The sequence below is a fragment of the Salminus brasiliensis genome, chromosome 2, assembly GCF_030463535.1.
Source record: "Salminus brasiliensis chromosome 2, fSalBra1.hap2, whole genome shotgun sequence".
NCBI lineage: Eukaryota > Metazoa > Chordata > Actinopteri > Characiformes > Bryconidae > Salminus > Salminus brasiliensis.
Window position 1 is genome coordinate 26,284,183 of NC_132879.1, and position 19,455 is coordinate 26,303,637.

At 40.0% G+C, this 19,455-nt stretch overlaps 2 protein-coding genes across 2 annotated transcripts in view; one reads left to right on the forward strand and one right to left on the reverse strand.

The window, feature by feature from the left end:
* The window catches only part of nell2a (neural EGFL like 2a), an 80,717-nt gene extending 66,966 nt beyond the window's left edge, over window positions 1-13,751 (forward strand). Inside the window, exons 16-20 of the mRNA XM_072672165.1 lie at window positions 2,661-2,801; window positions 3,149-3,342; window positions 4,359-4,535; window positions 11,283-11,507; window positions 13,207-13,751. Coding sequence (XP_072528266.1) covers window positions 2,661-2,801; window positions 3,149-3,342; window positions 4,359-4,535; window positions 11,283-11,507; window positions 13,207-13,248 — 779 coding nt within the window. The 3' untranslated portion in view covers window positions 13,249-13,751. The remainder of the gene's footprint in view (window positions 1-2,660; window positions 2,802-3,148; window positions 3,343-4,358; window positions 4,536-11,282; window positions 11,508-13,206) is intronic.
* Window positions 1-19,455, reverse strand: part of LOC140548993 (small ribosomal subunit protein eS17) — a 351,034-nt gene that overhangs the window by 152,612 nt on the left and 178,967 nt on the right. The gene's annotated exons all lie outside the window — the stretch shown is intronic.

Below are 19,455 nucleotides of genomic sequence, written 5' to 3' on the forward strand. Positions count from 1 at the left end.
GTAGATGAGCGGATAACGAGGAGTCTTTCGGTTGCGTCTGCTGTGTGTCTGCAGCAATGTAAAGGCCTGGTTTACACATTTGGGCCTGTACTCAGTAAATAAGTAACTTATTTCAATTCCCAATAAAGGGAATGTTGTAACATGGATACATTGTCTGAATAAACTACTAATTGTGCATTATATGTATTTTTATTTGATTTTCATGATTTTGTGGTCAAGAAGGTGCTTTTGCAGCAGGTAGCCAGAATGTCTCTGTGGAGTCTCAGATAAGAGCAGGTAAATAAGTACACTGTGGCCTAGGGCGTTGATCCTTTAGGGTACATAATAAGGCATTTGTTTACACTGTTAAAGGCTGTAGACTCCAGCCCACTCTCAGGCACACCCCAGGCTGTTTTGAATAAAGCAATAGTTTGGTGAAAAAACAAAATGTAATTTACTCAGTTTCACCCCCAATGTGGTCAATCAGCCAAAATGTGGTGTCTTTAGTTTGTGTATGACTTACTAAAATGGAGAAAATCTTTAACTAATTTACATACATTGTTCAAAAGTTTGAAATCTTTGTTTCCAATAATATAAAACCAATTTAGTTTCAGATGCATGCATAAACTGTTGTTGATGATAGTACCAGTTTGTATTTATTATATTTCAGATTGTTTGAAAAACCTGATGTGTTCTGAATGTTGTGATTGCTGTGCATTTCTGTCTGAAACCACATTAACAATACTTTTGTAAATTAATATTACCATTGAAATGTAATTGTATATTATAGAGTAGTTATATTAATGTTTATTAAGTAATATTAAGTAGGCTTGCATCAGGTGTTTGCATTCAGGTGCTTCGGGAATAGCCTTGTAGCACCAGTACAGAACTGAGGAAGTAAAACTCTCTGATTGACTATGTATGACTACAAGAGACAAAATAAGGCACTGACATTTCTTGCAGTTCCATGTATAGTTATAATTTTAAGTTATGGTACCATTTCAGACATTTCCAAATCAGATCAATAGCTATTATGGAACAGGGAAGAACATGTGAGTCCAAACAGCAGGAGAGAATACATACATGGGGTCAAGGCCAACACTGTAAAAAATACAGGGTAACGTGTGCAAAATAAAGCAGAATTAAATGTTACGTAGGTGCAAATTCTTGGATTCAGAGATTTAGAAATGAACATTTAATTTTAGCTTACATCTAGACGTATAGGCGTAACACCTTTTGGTTCTATTGGCTACATTCCCAGGAAATCATTATGAAGTTCCCACACCACTCAGCCCTCCTTTGAGCGAGTTCAGCCGACCAATGATGTTGCATTAGCTGCAGTTTGAATATATGCTGGTGTCTGGTGCCTTGGAGAAAGCACATGCTAGCCTTAAAGCACCCAGCACTGGTACTATTGTGTGATAGGGGGAGTACTAGCTAGTGGGAGGGAATTGGAAAATTGGGGAAAATTCCTCCTAAGTAAGACTTATTAGTAGGAGCTGTACGATACAGTGCAGTATTGCAACTTGTGACATTTTAGGAGCCTAAATGACACAAAGAACAAGTGACTTTCCAGCAGAAAAGTTTGTATTAGCATTCCTCTCCATGCCTGTTATCTCCGTAACTCTGAAACTGTTCATGCTTAGCTCAGTGCAGGCTGTGCTCTGATGGTAGTCATGTTTAATCAGTCTCTATTATTACAAACAATCAAGCTTCAATCTGGTCCTAAATATCCCAACAACACTGTGGCTTATTTAGCCTAATCCTTGCTGCAGAACAAAACCAGGAGCAGCATCAACTGGAGGATATTGCGGATATTGGACTAGGAGGCCCAGGCTACAGTGGTTTAGAGTCATTTTCATAATGACAGAGGCTGATGCATCTGTGGCAACCATAATGAGCCCATCTCAGACCTAGTGGGAGCATTTAATCATCCTAAAAACTCCCTGTCGTTCTGTTTTCATCCCCCTGTTTAATAACCAGCACGGTCCCTCTGCCCAGTACTGTCTAATAAAAAATTATGTGAAATATAACTCCACCTTTTTCTGCATATTAAAATCCATTTGTATGGGGCAGTATTGAATTTAGACCCAGTCGTTTACGAGAAATGGACTGTGCTTGTGTGCTTTAGTGTAGATGAGAGGAATCGTTTGAGTGGACACGTGTAAAGTTTTCTAATGGAATTAGGTCTGAGATTTATGTCGTCTTCAAAAAGGCAACTTCAGTGCAGAAGCCAGGATATTCATCTCATATTAGTCCACTAATAAGTTCACTGTCATTTTTCTAGGAGTTGTAGTATTCTATGCTTTCTGATCTCTTTGTGATACTGGGATTGAAAGTACTTCTTCTGTGCTTGGTGTGTTTTGAAATGTATTTGTCTTCATAAGGCTACTCATTAGGATTCCTCCAGTGAGTGCAGCTTCCCTGCAAGCAGATATCGTGGCAGATAGGCAGAGACAGAGCATGCACAATGCCACGCCACTGCTTATCAGAGAAAAGGCAGTCAATAGCACTCAGGGGTGGCATGCAGTAAAAGGCAGCCACTTGGGGAGAAAAAGTAACCTTCAGCCCAAATCTTGCTTGATGGACGCCGGCTTAGATGCTGCATCATTATTCATTACTCAATCACACTGTAAAAGACTTTCTCCCTCAGTCTTTTCCCTCACTTTCCTTCTGTGTAGATATTGATGAGTGTTCAGAGGGCTTTGTGGAGTGTGACAGTCATGCAACCTGTGTGAACCTACCTGGCTGGTACCACTGCGAGTGCCGGGATGGATACCACGACAACGGCATGTTCACTGCCAATGGAGAGTCATGTGAAGGTAACCCAGTGTGCAACAAAACGTGCAGGCTTACTCACACACCTACAGTCAGTAAAATAAGTGTAAATTTAGCCGTTAAGATTAATCCACAGATGGACAGAATAGTGAAAAGCTTGTGTTTTGAAATGGGGCTTAAGGTAAGAAAAGATTAATAATACAGTGTGTTTCTTTGTGGATTAGTGCTGAAACAATAAAAGCAGTATTATGAAAAGTACCTTTGAAAGCTACTATAAACAGCTGTCCTATTATCTCATATCACAGCTGTACTATTAACAGAGAGGTAACACAGTGTTGGGCAAATTTCCATGTTGAACTAATCCTTCCTGTCTGTCTGTCTTTCTCTGTAGACATAGATGAGTGTAAAGTAGGCAGGAGCACTTGCGCCAATGACACTGTCTGCTTTAACCTGGATGGAGGATACGACTGCAGGTGTCCCCATGGACACAACTGTACTGGAGACTGTATCCATGACAACAAGGTGAAGCACAATGGGCAGATCTGGGTCCTGGACAACGACAGGTGCTCCGTCTGCTCATGCCAAGTGAGTGAGGAATTGTGGGTAGGGCAGGCGATTGTCCTTGACCAGCTTCAATCAGATTAATCTGAACCTCTTCTACAGACTATTTCATTAAAAGACCAAATAAAACGTGTCCAAATGGCTGCTGAGGGCTGGGAAACCCATTATCGGTCCTTTGGATGATCTTGCCTCTCAGTTAGAATGTAAATTTGCTGTAATTATTATTTCATAAGGATTTTACCCTAGCATGAAACCCTACCCATCATTTATGTATTCAGATGCACAGAGGTTTATGTCACAGAAATCACTGATTTATAGGACATTTGCAGGTGATGGGTGGAAACATCAGATGTCTAACTGTAAATGGTGCAGCAGTTTGTGGCTGTAGCTCTGTCTGCTGGTGATCCTTTTCCTTTAATCGCAGGGTAATGATGGCAGTTAATTGCTGCTAATTTGACCCACACCTTCAAGTGTTTTAAGAATAGTATTTTCATTAAACTGTCTGACCTCCATTAGTTTCCCTGGTCACGTTCAGTAATTAGGTCTTTAATTGAAATGTTTTCTTGTGTCTGAAGGTGGCACAGAAGAAGATGAGTTTTTAGATATTAAATAATCAGCCTCCCAATTAGTCACTTCATGGTGAAGGACAGAGCGAGAAAATCATTTTTAATTAGATGGCTCATTTTAATTGATTTGAAAATGGGGAACCTGTCAGTCAAAATTATATCCTCTGTGCTTGACTGAACAGAAGCACAAACATATAATTGTATTTGTGAGCTGGATTTTTTTTTCTTTTTTTTCGTTTTGAAGATCTCAGGTCACTGAGAGATGAAGGTTATCTGAAAAGTTCTCAATAGCAATCACAATGATCCCTTCAGGACCAAAGCACGACTTGTATTCTTTGTAGTATGTTGTTGATTTTGAGCTTGGTAACTCAGCTTGTGTTGCACAAACACAGACATGTCCACACACACATACACAAACGCATCTTTTTTATTCAGGTAATGTGAAAAGTGTGTGCTGTGTGTATTTGTGCTCAGATGGGGCAGGTGATGTGCAGGCGTATGGTGTGTGACTGTGAGAACCCCACTGTGGATCTGTTCTGCTGTCCGGAGTGCGACCCGCGCCTCAGCTCTCAGTGCCTGCACCAGAATGGCCTACTCACTTATGCCAGTGGAGACACCTGGACAGAAAACTGCCAGCAGTGCCAGTGCCTGGTGAGAAACACATAAACACATATACAGACATCTACGATATGATAACATTAAGACCACCTGCCTAATTTTGTGTAGGTCCCCCTCGTGGGCCACCAAAACAGCTCTGACCCATCAAGGCATCAATTCCACAAGAGCCAATAGCCAGCATTTACCTTTTCAGCAGTTTGTTTTACAGTAGATTGTTTGTGGGATTAGACCAGATGTCACTGGTTTACTGGTTGTCCTACCTTTGTCCACTTTTAGAAGGGTGGCTTTGTATAAGTGTTTGGAGGATCTTGTGGGAAGTTTTCCCACAGAACATTGGTGAGGTCAGATACTGAGGTTGTAATCAAAGGGAAGTATTAAGACTTCCCTTCACTGGAACTAAGGGGCCTTGACCAACCCCTGAAAAACAACCCCATAGCATTATCCCTCCTCCACCAAACTTTACAGTTGGCACAGTGCTGTTAGTCAGCTAATGTTCTTCTGGACTTCTGCCAAACACTAATGTGCCCATCAGATTGGCAGATAGAGAAGTGTGATTTGTCACTCCACAGAACATGTTTTTTACTGCTCCAGAGTCTAATGGTGGTGTTTTTTTTTTTTACAACTCTCCATCTGACATTTGGCATTGTGCTTGGTGATATAAGGCCTACATGCAGCTGCTTGGCCATGGAAACATATGCCATGAAATTCCGAGCACAGTTTTTGTGCTGGTGTTAATGCCAGAGCTTTGGAATTCTGCAGTTGTTATGTTAGCAGAGCGTTAGTAACTTTTATACACCATCTCAGTATTTAATGACCCTACTCTGTAACTTTATGTGGTCTGACACTTTGTGGCTGAGTTGCTGTGGTTCCTAAACACTTTCCAATCATTTCCAATAATACCACTTATAGTTGATGGTGGAATATCTAGGCAGTTATAATGTCTCAATAGCGGCATCCTATTACAGAACCACAGTGGAATTCAGTAAGATCTTTAGAACCACCTATTCATTCACTAATGGTGTAAAGGCAGACTGCATGGCTAGGTGCTTGATTTTATACACCTGTGCCAGTGGGACTTAATGAAACACCTGAGTTCAATGGTTAGGAGGTGGGTCCCCATACATTTGTCCATATAGTGTACAATTCACCCTTACAATCAGTTGATTGTAATGATCTTGTGTAACACAAAGGAAATGGATGTGAATGCAGAGTTTAAAGCCAAACAGACAAGCACAAGGAAACAACATGATTCGTGGTCACTAGAACCTGCAGGGTTGCAGATGTTTGCAAGCAAGGAGGTTTTTATAATGAATAGCTATTGCATTGCAGGAACGGCAGAACAGGTGTCTATGGGTGGGTTTTGTCGGTGAAGGTGTCTAGATGTTCCTGAAGGGCTGCATGACAACTATGCTGCTGCAGTCTGGAATGGCTTGCTGTTGGGGAGCTGCTGGGTTTAATGGGTTTGAAACAGCTGAACCATTGTTCCTCTAAGCTAGTAGTGAATGTTTGGCAAATATCCAGCTGGAGATTACACTATGAAAGCTATATTAAGTAATCAAATGCTTTCTAGCCTCTAGTGCTATGTGATGTTAATCTCTGCAGAGCAGCAAAAGCGTTCATCATTGCCTTCATTCATGTCTTATTCCGTCACTGTCTCTCGCTCTGTCTCTCTCTCTCCCTCTCCCTCTCCCTGACTCTCAGCCCTCCTGCAGAGCAGGGAAACAGAAATTCATTTCTACACTCGTCTTTTTTTCCCCAGACAACACACTTGCCTCCCTCCACTTTTCCCTTTCTTTCTCTCTTGCTCAGTATCTCAGCTGTTCCCCCACCCCATCCATATGTTCATCGAATGCAAATGCCATACTTTGCTATTCATGAGGAGGAGTTTCTGTGCTTCAGGAAAAAGGAAAAAATCGCTTCTATTGTGGCTTCCTCCTTGGTAGCACCTTTCACACAAATCACCTATGCTGTTTGTCGGGGGCTGCCATAAGCCTGTGGGTAGAGGTGTGTCTGCTGTTATAAAACTCTAGACAGATCAAACACAGCAGAGTGCTGCGCTGACTCTTTCAGCCCTCCCAGTCCGCTCCGCATTAGCATAGGAACACAGAGGTGCGGCCAGAGCAGCCCGTAACACCCACAACACTTTCATTCATCTCCAGCTGTTCCAGCCGGACACACGGATGGGTTCTGGCAGGCAATAAAGGACTAGCGGAAAAAAGACTGGAGAGGAAAAAGAGAGCATGCAGGAGAGAGACTGAGAGAGAGAGAGGAGTGAGGGCTTTTAATTCCCTTCTCAGTGGCAGAACATCAGAGTACAGGAAGCGGAATAAAATGAAATGGGTGGAGGATGAAAGGAGGAGTGGAAAAGAAGGAGGGGTTGAGGACAGAAAGAAGGGAGGAAAGCAGAACGTGGAGGGTGAATAAAGGGGAACGAGGAGCATGAGAAGCAGAGAAGAATTGAAAGAGAGAAAAGATAGGAGAGCTTGAGTGAAAGCGAATGAAAAGAAGAAGGAAAAAAGACAAGACAGAGAATAAGAGATGAGGAAGAGTTGTGTGAAATTCGAAAGAGTGAAAAGCAGAGCAGAGGAAAGAAGCAGATGGCTGTCAATCGTCCAAGGAGCCGGACGGAGGAGACAAGGAGGCAGGGGAAGAAGGAAGATCCCAGCTGAAAGTTCTCTCGCTCGCTTTCTCACTCAATCAGGATGCACCTCACTCTTGCTGCCTCTCCAGCGGCTGCTGCCTCTCCGTTCTCTAGAGGCTCAGGAGTGTGTGAGCCAGAGCCAGACTTCATAGCACGGTTTTAGAGTTGCACACACACACGAATCCCGCATAACCTTGTGGGCCTCAACACACACAGGCTGCTGCACCTGCACTCTGCAAGGTCATGGAATAACTCACCTTTACTTTTCTGCCTTTGTTTTGTGACATTTCTAACCTTGAGAAACTTTGTACAGAAAAATGTGCAGAAAAGGAAAAGGAGTGCAGGAGCAGTTAATTGTTTGTATTTATAATACATTTGTTTATTTATTCTTATTTACTCCAACATCACATAATGTATGCCTGCCCTGTTTTCTCATTTGTAATGCCAAGAAAATGAAAAATGAAAAGTTATCCCCCTTTCCTCACTTGCATCACCAAGTTGCTTGGTTTGTTGCTTGGTTGGCTTGAATAAAAAAAACAATATGAAGACTAATCCTCAGTTAAAACCAAGGAAACAAATCCCAAATGTTAGTCATAAAAGTATAAAAACATCAAAATGTTAATGAAAAATGAAACAACTTTTTGGATTGAAAATTTGATATGGATTGAAAATTGTACTTAACGGTGCTAAAATAGAGCTATTTTAAGTATACTTAGGTGGATTTTAAACATACTACAGCATATGTGTTTAAATCCACATTTTACAATTAAAGTGGAATCAAAACCCATATAATAGGTATTATAACTACATTACTATTATACACTAAGTGGAATGTACTAAAATATACCTTAAATACATTAATAGTCAATCTAATTTCCAGTCCTGGGTTTTGTTCTCGCTGGAAGTTAAGGGAACAGTTAATGTAGTTAATTGGCCATGTAATATCATGCCTACCAAGGAATACAATGTCCAGGACTCGAGAATGGATTCAAGGTCCAGATTTGAAGATCTCTGTCGGACTTTACCAAACTAACATATTAACAATTACCATCTTCACAAATGCTGATGGCATAATTCTGGTAGAAACAACATTTGGGATTACAGTATACTTCTGTATACTTTTCATAAATGTATGACATTTCAAGTGTGCTTTAATGGAATTTCTGCTGCAGTTGTCTTAACACATTTTGCAAAAATGTACAAAAGTATTTCAAAAAGGTATTTAAGTATATTCTGTTAAATTCAATTAAACTGTTGTTTAAGTAAAAGTATACTTCACCATAATGTATTCATACAAATATACAACATTACTACATCATCACAAGTGTGATCAAAGTTTACTTGCAAGCATTTGATGAAACCATAATATTGATGTATTTTTAACATTTTAAATTAGTATATACATCTGCTGGTATGTTTACAACATATTTTTTAAAATACAATCAAGTGCATGTTTTTTTTTACTAGGGTTTACATTCTTACATTTTGGCTCATTATATATATATACAGTTGTATCATTCCACTCTAACCAGGCAGCCGCCAGCAGGTTTGTTTGTTGATTTGCACTTTGGACATTTGTACAGATCTTTTGCATTATTTATGTTTGTTTCTGTTCTTTGTGGTCTTTCTGACCACGTACACTAACAAAAATCAGATGCATTTTATTGCATATGTTGGTGTACAAATGGTGTTCGAATTGTAAACTGAACGGAATCAGAGCAAAATGAGAGGACATTTGTTGAATGAGTTGAAAATAACAAGAAAGCTGCCTGAACTTGCTAGAACTGCTAGTATATTAATGCATTATTAATGTCATTTCATTTGAGGATTTTAACTTGTTTGCACACTTGCATGCAAACACACACACACATTTTCATGGGTTATAACGCATTCTGTGCGCTACAGTGGAGTTAGCGTTAACACCAGTGAAATGAAAGTGTGAGCAGAAATAGGTCAGGCAGAGCTAAATCACTGCTTAACTGAATCTATAAGGTTGGCTAAAAGATATGACCTGTATTTGGGGGAGTTATTGAGAATAGCAGGAGGCGAGCAGTGCGGCTTTCTCTGCTACTGGTTTTATATAATTGATGAAAAATGTGGAGCAGGGCATTTACTAAAGAATCTGCTGGATTTTCCCTATAAGACTTTGATCTTCGTCATAAAACTCTGCAGTGTAGCTGTAGTTTAGGCCTAAATCATGGTGACTGTGTCAATATAAAATAGACTCACCTTTATTAGAAGGTGAGTTAGCTAATAAGTATGTTCAGGGTTATTAGGTTTAGAAGAATTTACGTCAGCTGAGTTTGTGGAAAAGGGGCAGAGGTGCTGACACTCTGTGTAAGGTAAGCACACTTATTTTTCATTATTATAGAGGCTGGAGCTGTTGTTTATTATGGACTATGAGCTCAGTTTATTTATTGCAATCCCCTCTAAGAGCTTCCAAGAAACAAGCTGAGTCACTGTTTCCAAGTCTTGGCAGACGTGTAAAATTATCTATCCCTATCCGGTATTCCATTGCAGAGATAAACAAACTGCTAGCAGTTAAGATTATTACACAAGAATGCAACAATGATAATCCTGTTACTTTATAAAAGAGAGCAGAAATAGGAATGTGGTGTTAACAACAGTGCAAAGCTGGGGCTGGATTCCCAAAGCTTTAATAAAAAAAAAAAAAAGAACGCACAAAGATTTAAGATAAATACTAAGAAGTTTATAAGAATATTATTGAATGCAGTTCTTCAAAAAGTTCTCAAACTTTCTCTTAAGGAAGTCAGTCATTTTCATAAGATTTACTTTCATACATACTTTGTGTTTATATGCTTAACAGGTTTGTGCTACACAGCCCTCACTGCTTTCCTTTCAGGGTACAGAGAGAATTATTCATGCTTTTGTATCGTCATGTCTTTTTTTTTGGTTATTGTAATGCCTTATTTACATGTCTTAGTCATGGAGATACAACACGATGGCAGTTGGTCTTGAATGCTGTGCCTCGGGTGCTTACTGAGTTCAAAAGAAGAAGGTAGCATATTGCACCAGGTTTAGTTTAAAATGGTGTTGACATACCAGGCAGTGCATGGTGATGAACTGAAATATTTAGAAATATATAGTTATCTGTCCCATAGTCAAGTATTAGGGCACTAAATGCACACATTAGGGCATTTGGTAGTCCCTAGACAAATCTAAAACGCAGGGTTGCCTTTCAGTGTGCATTTTTTCCCCCTGTATTTTTATTTAATTTTAATTGTTTTAAAGAACGTTGTAGACTTACTTGAAAAAAGCTTTCTTACTTTTCATAAATGACTGAAGACACATATTTTCCATTGTTCTGGTAAATCTTTGCAATGGTTAGCAAAAAAAAAAAAAACTAGGAAAAACCCTACATCGCAAAAAGATTAGAGGTAATAGCGGAGGAAACAAAATCCTTCTTGAATTAACAGTACCTTAAGAGCAGTCTGCACTTGTAATCTAGTTAACTCAGACATTAATTCTAATATTTAAATGGATCATTTTAGAGGTCGACCATCTGAACTTTTATAGTACAAGACAAGTGTGAGGCTTTTAATAGGTTAAGAAAATATATAAAAACATATTATCAACTTTTTTCTTAAGAAGTTATAGAGCACGTCTTAGAAGAATTTACTTCTTAAGACACTTCTGTGAATCTGGTTCCTAGTCTTTGGTCTTGTTTGTCCTTCTTAAGCCTTAGATGTTTAGATTTATTGCTGTAGTGCTGCTGTACACCTGATTTGCATTACAGAGTTGTGTATGTAATGAATTAAATTTACATACTGTTTACGATCTGTATCAATGGCCCAGAGTCTGTTTTCCGCGTATTTTCACAAAAACGTGGCAGGAAATGTAAAGAGATTTTCTTTCTACCAAACAAGACTGAGCACAATAACTTTTCATCAAATTTAAACTGCAGTAGAAGTCTCCTGTGCTGCTTACAGAATGTAGTATGGATTGAAAGTTCAGAATCCGCACTTTCAGCAGAATTCCTGCTAGCTTCAGTGAGCTCTGAGCGGGAAAAATTGAAGGAACGGTTAGAGGAGGTATATAAACCACGGGGGGAACAGCAGGGTTAAATAAGTGCTATTCTTGCTGAGATGTGCTATGTGTGTGTACTGTGTGTGATGCAGCAGGGAGAGGTGGACTGCTGGCCGCTGTCCTGCCCGCCGGCGGACTGTGACTTCACGCTGGTGCCTGAGGGTGAGTGCTGTGCCCGCTGTGTGTCGGACCCGTGCCAGGCTCACAGCATCCGCAACGACATCACCAAGACCTGCGAGGACGAACACGGCATCACACGCTTCAGCGGCTCCTCCTGGCTCAAACATGGCACAGAGTGCACCCTGTGTCAGTGCAAGGTGTGTGTACACCACAAGCAGCAAGCACACGCTGATTAACACAACACTGAGTAAACGTCAGCAAGCTCCAAACATCAGCAAAGGGAACAGTTTAAAAAGTCTGCAACATCATTTGTAGGGTGGCTTTAAAGCAAGTTCTTTTCGGAATGGTACAGAATAATAAAGATGATTTAGATGATATAATAAAGATCATAATTAGAAAGCTGTTTTAAGCTAATTTAAGAATGAGGTATCAGTGCAGTTAATAGCTATAATGTCTGACAGGAGGTCGCATCTAGAGGCAGATAACGTGACAAGAAAGAACATAAATATAGTAAATGTACAAGAAATTATGGCAAATATGTAATTATAGTAAATGTATATATACAGTGTGCCTCTACATAACTGCAGTAACAGCAACACCTAAATTAAGCGACAGGTTTTCCAGTCATTCGGGTCACACACTTGCTTGTTTTAAGCTGTGTGCTAATTTAAATAACAAAGTAGTGTATCTAAAATGCTAGTTAAACTCTATGTGCTTATTTAACCTCTGTGCTCAAGATTCACTCAAGTGATATGTTTCCCTCATTATACGCTACAACAGCGTGGAAACATTTCCACCCCATCACATAACCTTAGTAGAACATTTCTGACGTAAAATTCACTGCTGATTAATGACACTGTAAACAAACACAGCTGCCTTTATGAGGCTGGAGTCATTCTCTTGCTACTTACTGGAATTTTCTGTGAAACCTTAAATAATGCAGAAAATGTGGGCACCGCAATGTAACTGCAGTGCTGTTTTAGGTGGAATATCAGCTTCATGCTGCAAGCTAAGGCAAACACAGCAAACTCTGATTTGTTTATATCTATAAAATTATGATTTCAAACTTTTGGCAGTCTGATCCAGTGAATACAGAAATCATGAAGTCATGAGTCATGAAGTGTCACAACTTTATAAAACATAATAAACATGATAAATTAATTCTGTAGTATTTATGATCTGGTCTTAACTGCACAGTTATTGGCTGTTGATTCTCCACATCGGTCTGTGGATGTACAGCTCATTTGCTGAGTAAATTTAATAGAAAATCATTTACATTCAACTTAGAGTTCAGTTGCATTTAATACATATTCAGTTGAATGTTAGTTGAATGTCAGGTAAGCATCTACGAGGAATCTACAATGGACCATCCAAGTAAAGTGATACCCTATAATATATAAGTACATCATTTTAATATATTTATCCGTTAATAGCTTCTTGTTGGTCCCCAAAAAGTTATATATACATATTTGTATATATAAATATTCAATAAAACATCCAGCAATGATATTAGCAAAATGAACACATGGTTAAGAGCTGTGTTTTAACATATATTATTACTCATTTTTGTATACCTACATAAACATACAGTTAAAAATAGAATACAATTATTTATTAGACCTATTTATTTGGATTTCCAGTTCAGTCCGTACTTGCTGTACCTCCAGTAACCAATTAATCCTAATTTACTGTTTCTCCTATTGTCACAGTGATATCCAGCATCTTTATCCAACATTTATTTACAAGTGGAGCCTCTCTGGAGTTTATAAAATAGTTTTGCATAAAAACATTAGTTATTGACATTAACATTATTATAACAGCTAACTCTGAATATTTCAATGTGAAAGTGGTTTTGTGACTCTCCATATGACCTAATATCTCTCTTTTCTCCCACAGAATGGACATATCTGTTGCTCAGTGGACCCTATGTGCCTTTAGCTGCAACCCAGAATGCTAAAGGCACATGTACAGTCTTTCTCCATTTACAAGCAGCTCACCTTTCCCACCCCGTCCCCAATCTACTTCTTTATACCAAATGCAAAATGTGTATTAAACCAAACTGATGACAGAGAACCTCACTGTTCATATCTGCTACAGGAGGAGCCCATTTCTTCACACTGAGGTGAGACAGCTCATCTGAAGTACTACTCTGTACAAAATGCTGTATACACTGGCATGACCACACTGGATGTTAAAAAGCATATTCTTTCATTTCTACGTCGTTATGAACCTAGAAAAAGAAGTAGGGATTCTAGATAGTAGGTAAACGTTATTGTACTTCTCTTTCGTCACATTATGGAACTTGTCTATATTTTGTGATTCCATAAATAACACTTTTCAGTTACGCTTTCTGTTTTTCTTTTCTTTTATTTCACGGGTTTAAATGATTCTGCCGCTTGCTCTTGACTAATGGTGAAATAAAGTATTTCCATTTCCATTTACTGAAGCGTTGCCTCTTTATTTTTACACCTTTTAAATTGGCCATGCAAAAACACTCTTGGATGGTCATGTCTGTGATTGGAGTGATGATGTGTATTCTTAGTGTCTGGCCTCTCTGATGCTGTGGGGGGTTATAAAGCATATTGGCTTCAAGATTCAGGTCTGTGATGTACAGTGAAACTTGCAAACAGTCGTACGCTGAACTTTGAGAACCCCTGCTCACAGGACAGTTTTGTTCATTTTCAATTACTGTTTATTTCCCTAATTTAACATACTGCTAAACGACTAAATGCTGTTACTGTCTCTGGATAGAGCACTTTAGCCTCATCAGTTGATTCTCAACAGCTTAGGTTTGGACCAGTATTAGGTTTAGGACCAGAGTGAGGGTTAGATCTAGGTTTTGGGTTGAGGTTCTGGTTGGGCTGAGTTAGAGTTAAAGTGAATTTTTTAGATATTTATTTGAATGGAGACTGAAGGCAAGCAGCAAGGCAAGTCCCCACATAGCATCTAAAGTTGACTTTCTGACTACATTGTGTGCTTTTCCCCCAATATGTCCAAATCCGCAATTAATGTAGTTGAAAATTCTCAGAAGAACTTTTAAGTGTGTTCCCGGTAGAGGATGTGCTAACTTATTAACACTAAGAAAATCAACAGAATGTGATCTAAACAGGAGATCAGACTGCATGTCAGCACATTCATCTGGCTTTAGAGGTTTTTTTTTAAATTGTTTTGTTAATTTTTCAGATTTACAATCTAACCCCCTCCTTCCCTTGTTATATCTGAATATGGCATGAATATTCAGCAGTTGTGGAGCAGAGGCGAGGAGGTGGGAGCATTTCCAGTAAAAGCAACATATCCTCATACATATTCTGAACATTATACAGTAAACACAATCTAAGGTCATTCAAGAGTCATGTAGCTGTGTCAGTATCTTCTTAGTAACACAGAACTCAGCCTACAGTAAATAGTGCTGCTAACCTTTACAGTTTTTTTTTGGAATGACATTAATGTTGGTCCAGCCCCCAATGGGCTGGAGGGGGTGTTGCTCTCCTGAACTCCTTCAGAAGGCCACTATTGCCGGCCCAAGGTGTTTTTAGAGCAGCAGCTATACTCAGATTCAACCAACAGGTTGGTAAAAATGTGTGAGAAATGGCGAACATGGTATGGGAGTTATTAATGTGTTATTGCTCTAAATCAGTGGTCTTCAACCCTATTCCTGGAGAGCTGAATGTGCTGTATTAGATATGGGTTGGAGATCACTGCTCTAAATGATTCTTTACCAGTCTAACCATATTTCATCTTTCTCCTCGTCTATAGTGGGTTCAGGTTTGAGTGGTAGAACTGCTCCCTGGCTGCAGTGTTTTCCCTCCACAGCACAATCTGCTGATGGCACTGATCCTTACGATTATGCTCTCAGCACACAGGATACAGTCCAAGAAGGGGAAAAAACAGCCCTCACTGCACCTGCATTTGATCAAGAATTCATTTATGGACTCATCGACTTGCAGATCCACCCCCTTTTACCTTGCTGGTCTGGACAGATGCCAAGGGGTGAAGTTAAGCACACTTAGATTATATAACACTGCAGCAGAGTTCAGATTCAATTACAGAATTTTTCAGATACTTTAAAAGGTCCTAATGGCAGCGGTGGGGTTGTAGAAGGCTTTTGTAGCACTGAATAAGGTACAATAATGAGGTCCCACTTTTGCTTAAAGATTTACAGAACCAGCTATTACAGACAGGCAGAACTGTCCTCTTAACCTTCCCAGAACCTTGATGATTAAAATTTCTATCGTGTAGTGCAGTGTGCTAGCAGTTTGGAAGCGCAGACAAGACTAGAACAATGCGGCTTTCCTTACTTACAATAACATGTCCTAAGGACGTTGTAGAGGAATAGATTTACCCGTCTGTGGAGAAAATGTCTAAAAGGTTGATTAACTGCTGAATTTAAAGGTTAATGTGGGTCCAAAATCTGGCCTTAGAGCATGAACTAAGCTTATAGGCATATACTTAATCATTATAAACTTATTATGACAGTGAAATACCGCTGGGAGAAAACCATGCCCAGAGTGCTTTGGATGGATTTGGCTACAGTTTCCCCTGGCCTAGCTGGGTTCAGCAGTTCCTAGCAAGCAGTGGCCTTTTGCCAGCGGCAGGAAAGTGGAGGCACAGCAGGCGCGGGGATCGTCCAGCTGGCTCCTAAATGTCCAATTTTCTATTGGAAAGATGAGACCACTGCAACAGATGCCTTGGCCTACGGGGAGCTAATACTACTGTCTGTGTCTCTGCAGTCAGCCAGTGATTAGCTTCAGTGGCATTGTCTGCAACAGGCTAGCCGTCTAGCGGCACATCTCGAGGAAAAACATGACCGGCTAACTATGAACCTCCGGAACACCACAGTTGTGCAAGAGGCGAAACCTTTCATTTGAAAGGACGTTTTTTTTCTGTAAAAATGCTTTATTTGGCAGCCCACTACTGACGATTGCATTTGCCCAAAGATCTATTAAATTCACCTTAAAGGTGCCAAAGTGTATTTATTCAGTACTTGAAATTCTCTGATGTCTACATGTAAGTAAGTGCATTTGCAGCCCTATGATTTGGCCTTAAATGAAACAGTTTAATTCTATGGTGGGCTCCTGAATAATTTGATGAGCTCTGCTCTGACTGGCTGGTTTACTGCACTGCGATGGCTCACACAGAAACCACACAGCACTTTGTTTTTAGCACTGCAACAAGAATTATTTTTATTTTTAACTGAATTATTCTCAAGTAGTCCTGCAAATAGTCCTTCAATTCTTATTCTTAGTCTTACAGTGTGTGCGTAGCTAGCTGAAGAGATGAAAAAGCTGGTTGGCCAGGGTTAGCTTTTAGCCTAGTATGGGTTCCCGCTCACTTCCCAGGTGATTGCTTCATTGCATGATGTTTTTGACTCCCATTCTCCTGGATCAGGTCTCAGAAAAAGCCTTGAGGCCTGGTTTACGTAGCAACCTAATTTCCAATATCTAGTCTCTAACAAGTAACTGAAAGGCCAGTAGGCTATTTTCCCAGTAGTGTCCGTTGTGCTTGTTGTCACAGCTTTAGGTGCTGAAAGGCTTTCGCTTTCCTGGATTTATGTTCGGGTCAGGACTGTTATGAGGAGTTTCAGGGTTTTGGAATCAACCCTGTTTTGGTTAGGTCAGATTTTCTTTTGAAGGAGGAGAGAACAGTCTTTGAGGGTACCGAACTCTCATTATTCAGCTATGCCAAGAATAACAGTTTTCTAACAACACATTTATTGTTGTCTAGCACTCACTTTAAGTCCTAGTCCTGACCTTAATCCAAAGACTAAACCTAATCTAAACACTAATTCTGAACACTGAAATCAGACAGTGTGTTAATATTTTCAACATGTATGGATAATCTATGGTGGCCTCTCCAGATAGAGTGGGACCAGATGAACTAATGACATTTTGAAAAGATGAGAAAATGAAGTCAGTACAGACACAGCAGTCATTAAAAGCAAACACTCTCACAGACTCTATATATAGGCTATAGGCCTTTTTTTTTTTTACAGACGCTTCATTCAGGCTAACCTCCCCCCCCCCCCATTTGTAACAGTTTTCTGAACCATCAGTGACAAACTGTGCCAAATAGTTTATTCCATTTTTTAATAAAACTGCTTTTCTGAATCGTTATCAGTCATGGCAGTGAGTTATTTTTGTTGCAGAAGTAATTAGAAAGATGTGCAATAATGTTCTGTGCCATCATGATAAATTATTATATTGTCTGAATTTGGAACATAGCTATTAGACTGGAAGAGGGCTTAAATGTGTAATTTCTCATTTTCCACCTCTTTCTGGCAAGAGGACCTTGCGATATTGTCTTGCCGTTCCCTGCAGCAGGGTTGATAAAAATGCAGTTTCATATCTGAGGAGAAAGCAATTGAAAGGAGTGAGAGAGACAGAGACAGAGACAGAGGGAGAGAGAGAAAGAGAGAGAGAGGGAGAGACAGACTCAGTGCTGCTGGGCCTTTTCTGTTCTGAGCGAGTGACTGGCTCTACCCTGGGATTTGTTCCATGGTCCACCCTGCTGTGCGAGTGTCAAGGGCAATCTTGGACTCCCAAACGTACGCTCACACACCAGCAGCTGACAAAGAACATCCTTACCACAATCTCCCAGGAACAACGGTGATGGAAGTGTGACAGATTCAAAGAGCCTCACAGTTCAGCCTGTGCCAGGGGGACGGCGGCACGGGTGTCAGATGAGACTGTGATCTAGTAGATGGGGAAGAACAGGATGACATGACAAGTGATCCGGGAGAAATTTAGTGGATGACCAGCCAGAGAATGATTCAATTTAGACTCTGTTGCAGCTGCTCTCTCAGTTTCAGTGAACACAGCTAACACGGTCAAGCAGTCTCCTGTTTTCCTCAGGTAGTAATTGTACAGTTACAGCTCTACAGTAAATCCCAGATGTTACTTTCTGGCTTCCATTAGGGATGTACCAATGTTATAACCAATAATAATGATTATAACCAATATTCAGCACAGACTTCCCGTGGCTGTGTAAATAGTTTCTCTACTTATGTTTTGAGTGATCTTCCATTCATCCATTCTTTTTATGCGCTTCATCATGATCAGAATTATGGTTGGTGGGGATTTGGAAGCTTACCCGGAATCACTGGGTGCAGGGCAGAAATCCCCACTGGACAAGGCATCAGTTCATTGCACACACTCACACCTAAGGCCAATTCGGCATAGCCCATTGACCTACTATGTGTTTTTGGAAGGTGAAAGGAAACTCACATGGAAATTCCCATGGAAACAGGGAGAACACACAAAATTCCTTAGCCAGAGAGGCTGGAGAAAGGGTCAACACCACAACTCCAGACCCCTGGAGCTGTGTGGCACACTACCTGCAGCGCCTTTTAGACGTCCAGTGTATTTAGTTTTAATAATTCCAATTTGCCCAAAATCATTCAGTCATTTCAAATAACACCACATTTCCCCACAATGCCTTCCCAAGCGCAGAATTTCCCAGTTGCATCATTGCAAGACCAGAGGCTTACAGTCATATAAAATGCTATTAACTTGTTTACTCTGTGGTGTGTAGTGTATTTGCTGTTGAGCTCTTGGTTCAAACTGCTGGTCGTCTTCTGATCCTCAGGGTTTCTGTGTTTCATACATTGGTCATTACAAAGCTAAAATGAGCTTCATACTTTTTCTCGGTCTCAAATACTTATTCGTCCAAACTATTGCTTTGATAGTTTTCCTGCACTGACTGTATGCTCAGAACAAATCAATATCTCATTTTAAGCCCCCAGCAACACAGAGGATCCCCTGCACAAGAGATCAGCAGAAGCTGTTTGAAAACCTGACCAAAGCCTGGTCACGTACAGAAGCTGCCAGCTATACTCAGCTACAGCATTAACGCAGCTTTACATACGACCTTAAAGTAAATAACAGTTCAGTTGATTTCATATATTTAAGAATTTGGGTTCCTTTTGAAACAGTGCTGTTAAACAGTCAACTGTGCTTATTATGGGTTTGGCAATATGGCCGTAATACAGATATGTGATACACTTGATATCTTGGCACGCAATATTTACGTTATATTAACAGTAGTGCCACATTTTACAAACTCTTAGGCTCTCTCAGACAACTCTCAAAGCTGCCTTCGCCACCATCTGCCAGATAACACTGAAATGTTCTTTAATTCCTGGCGGTG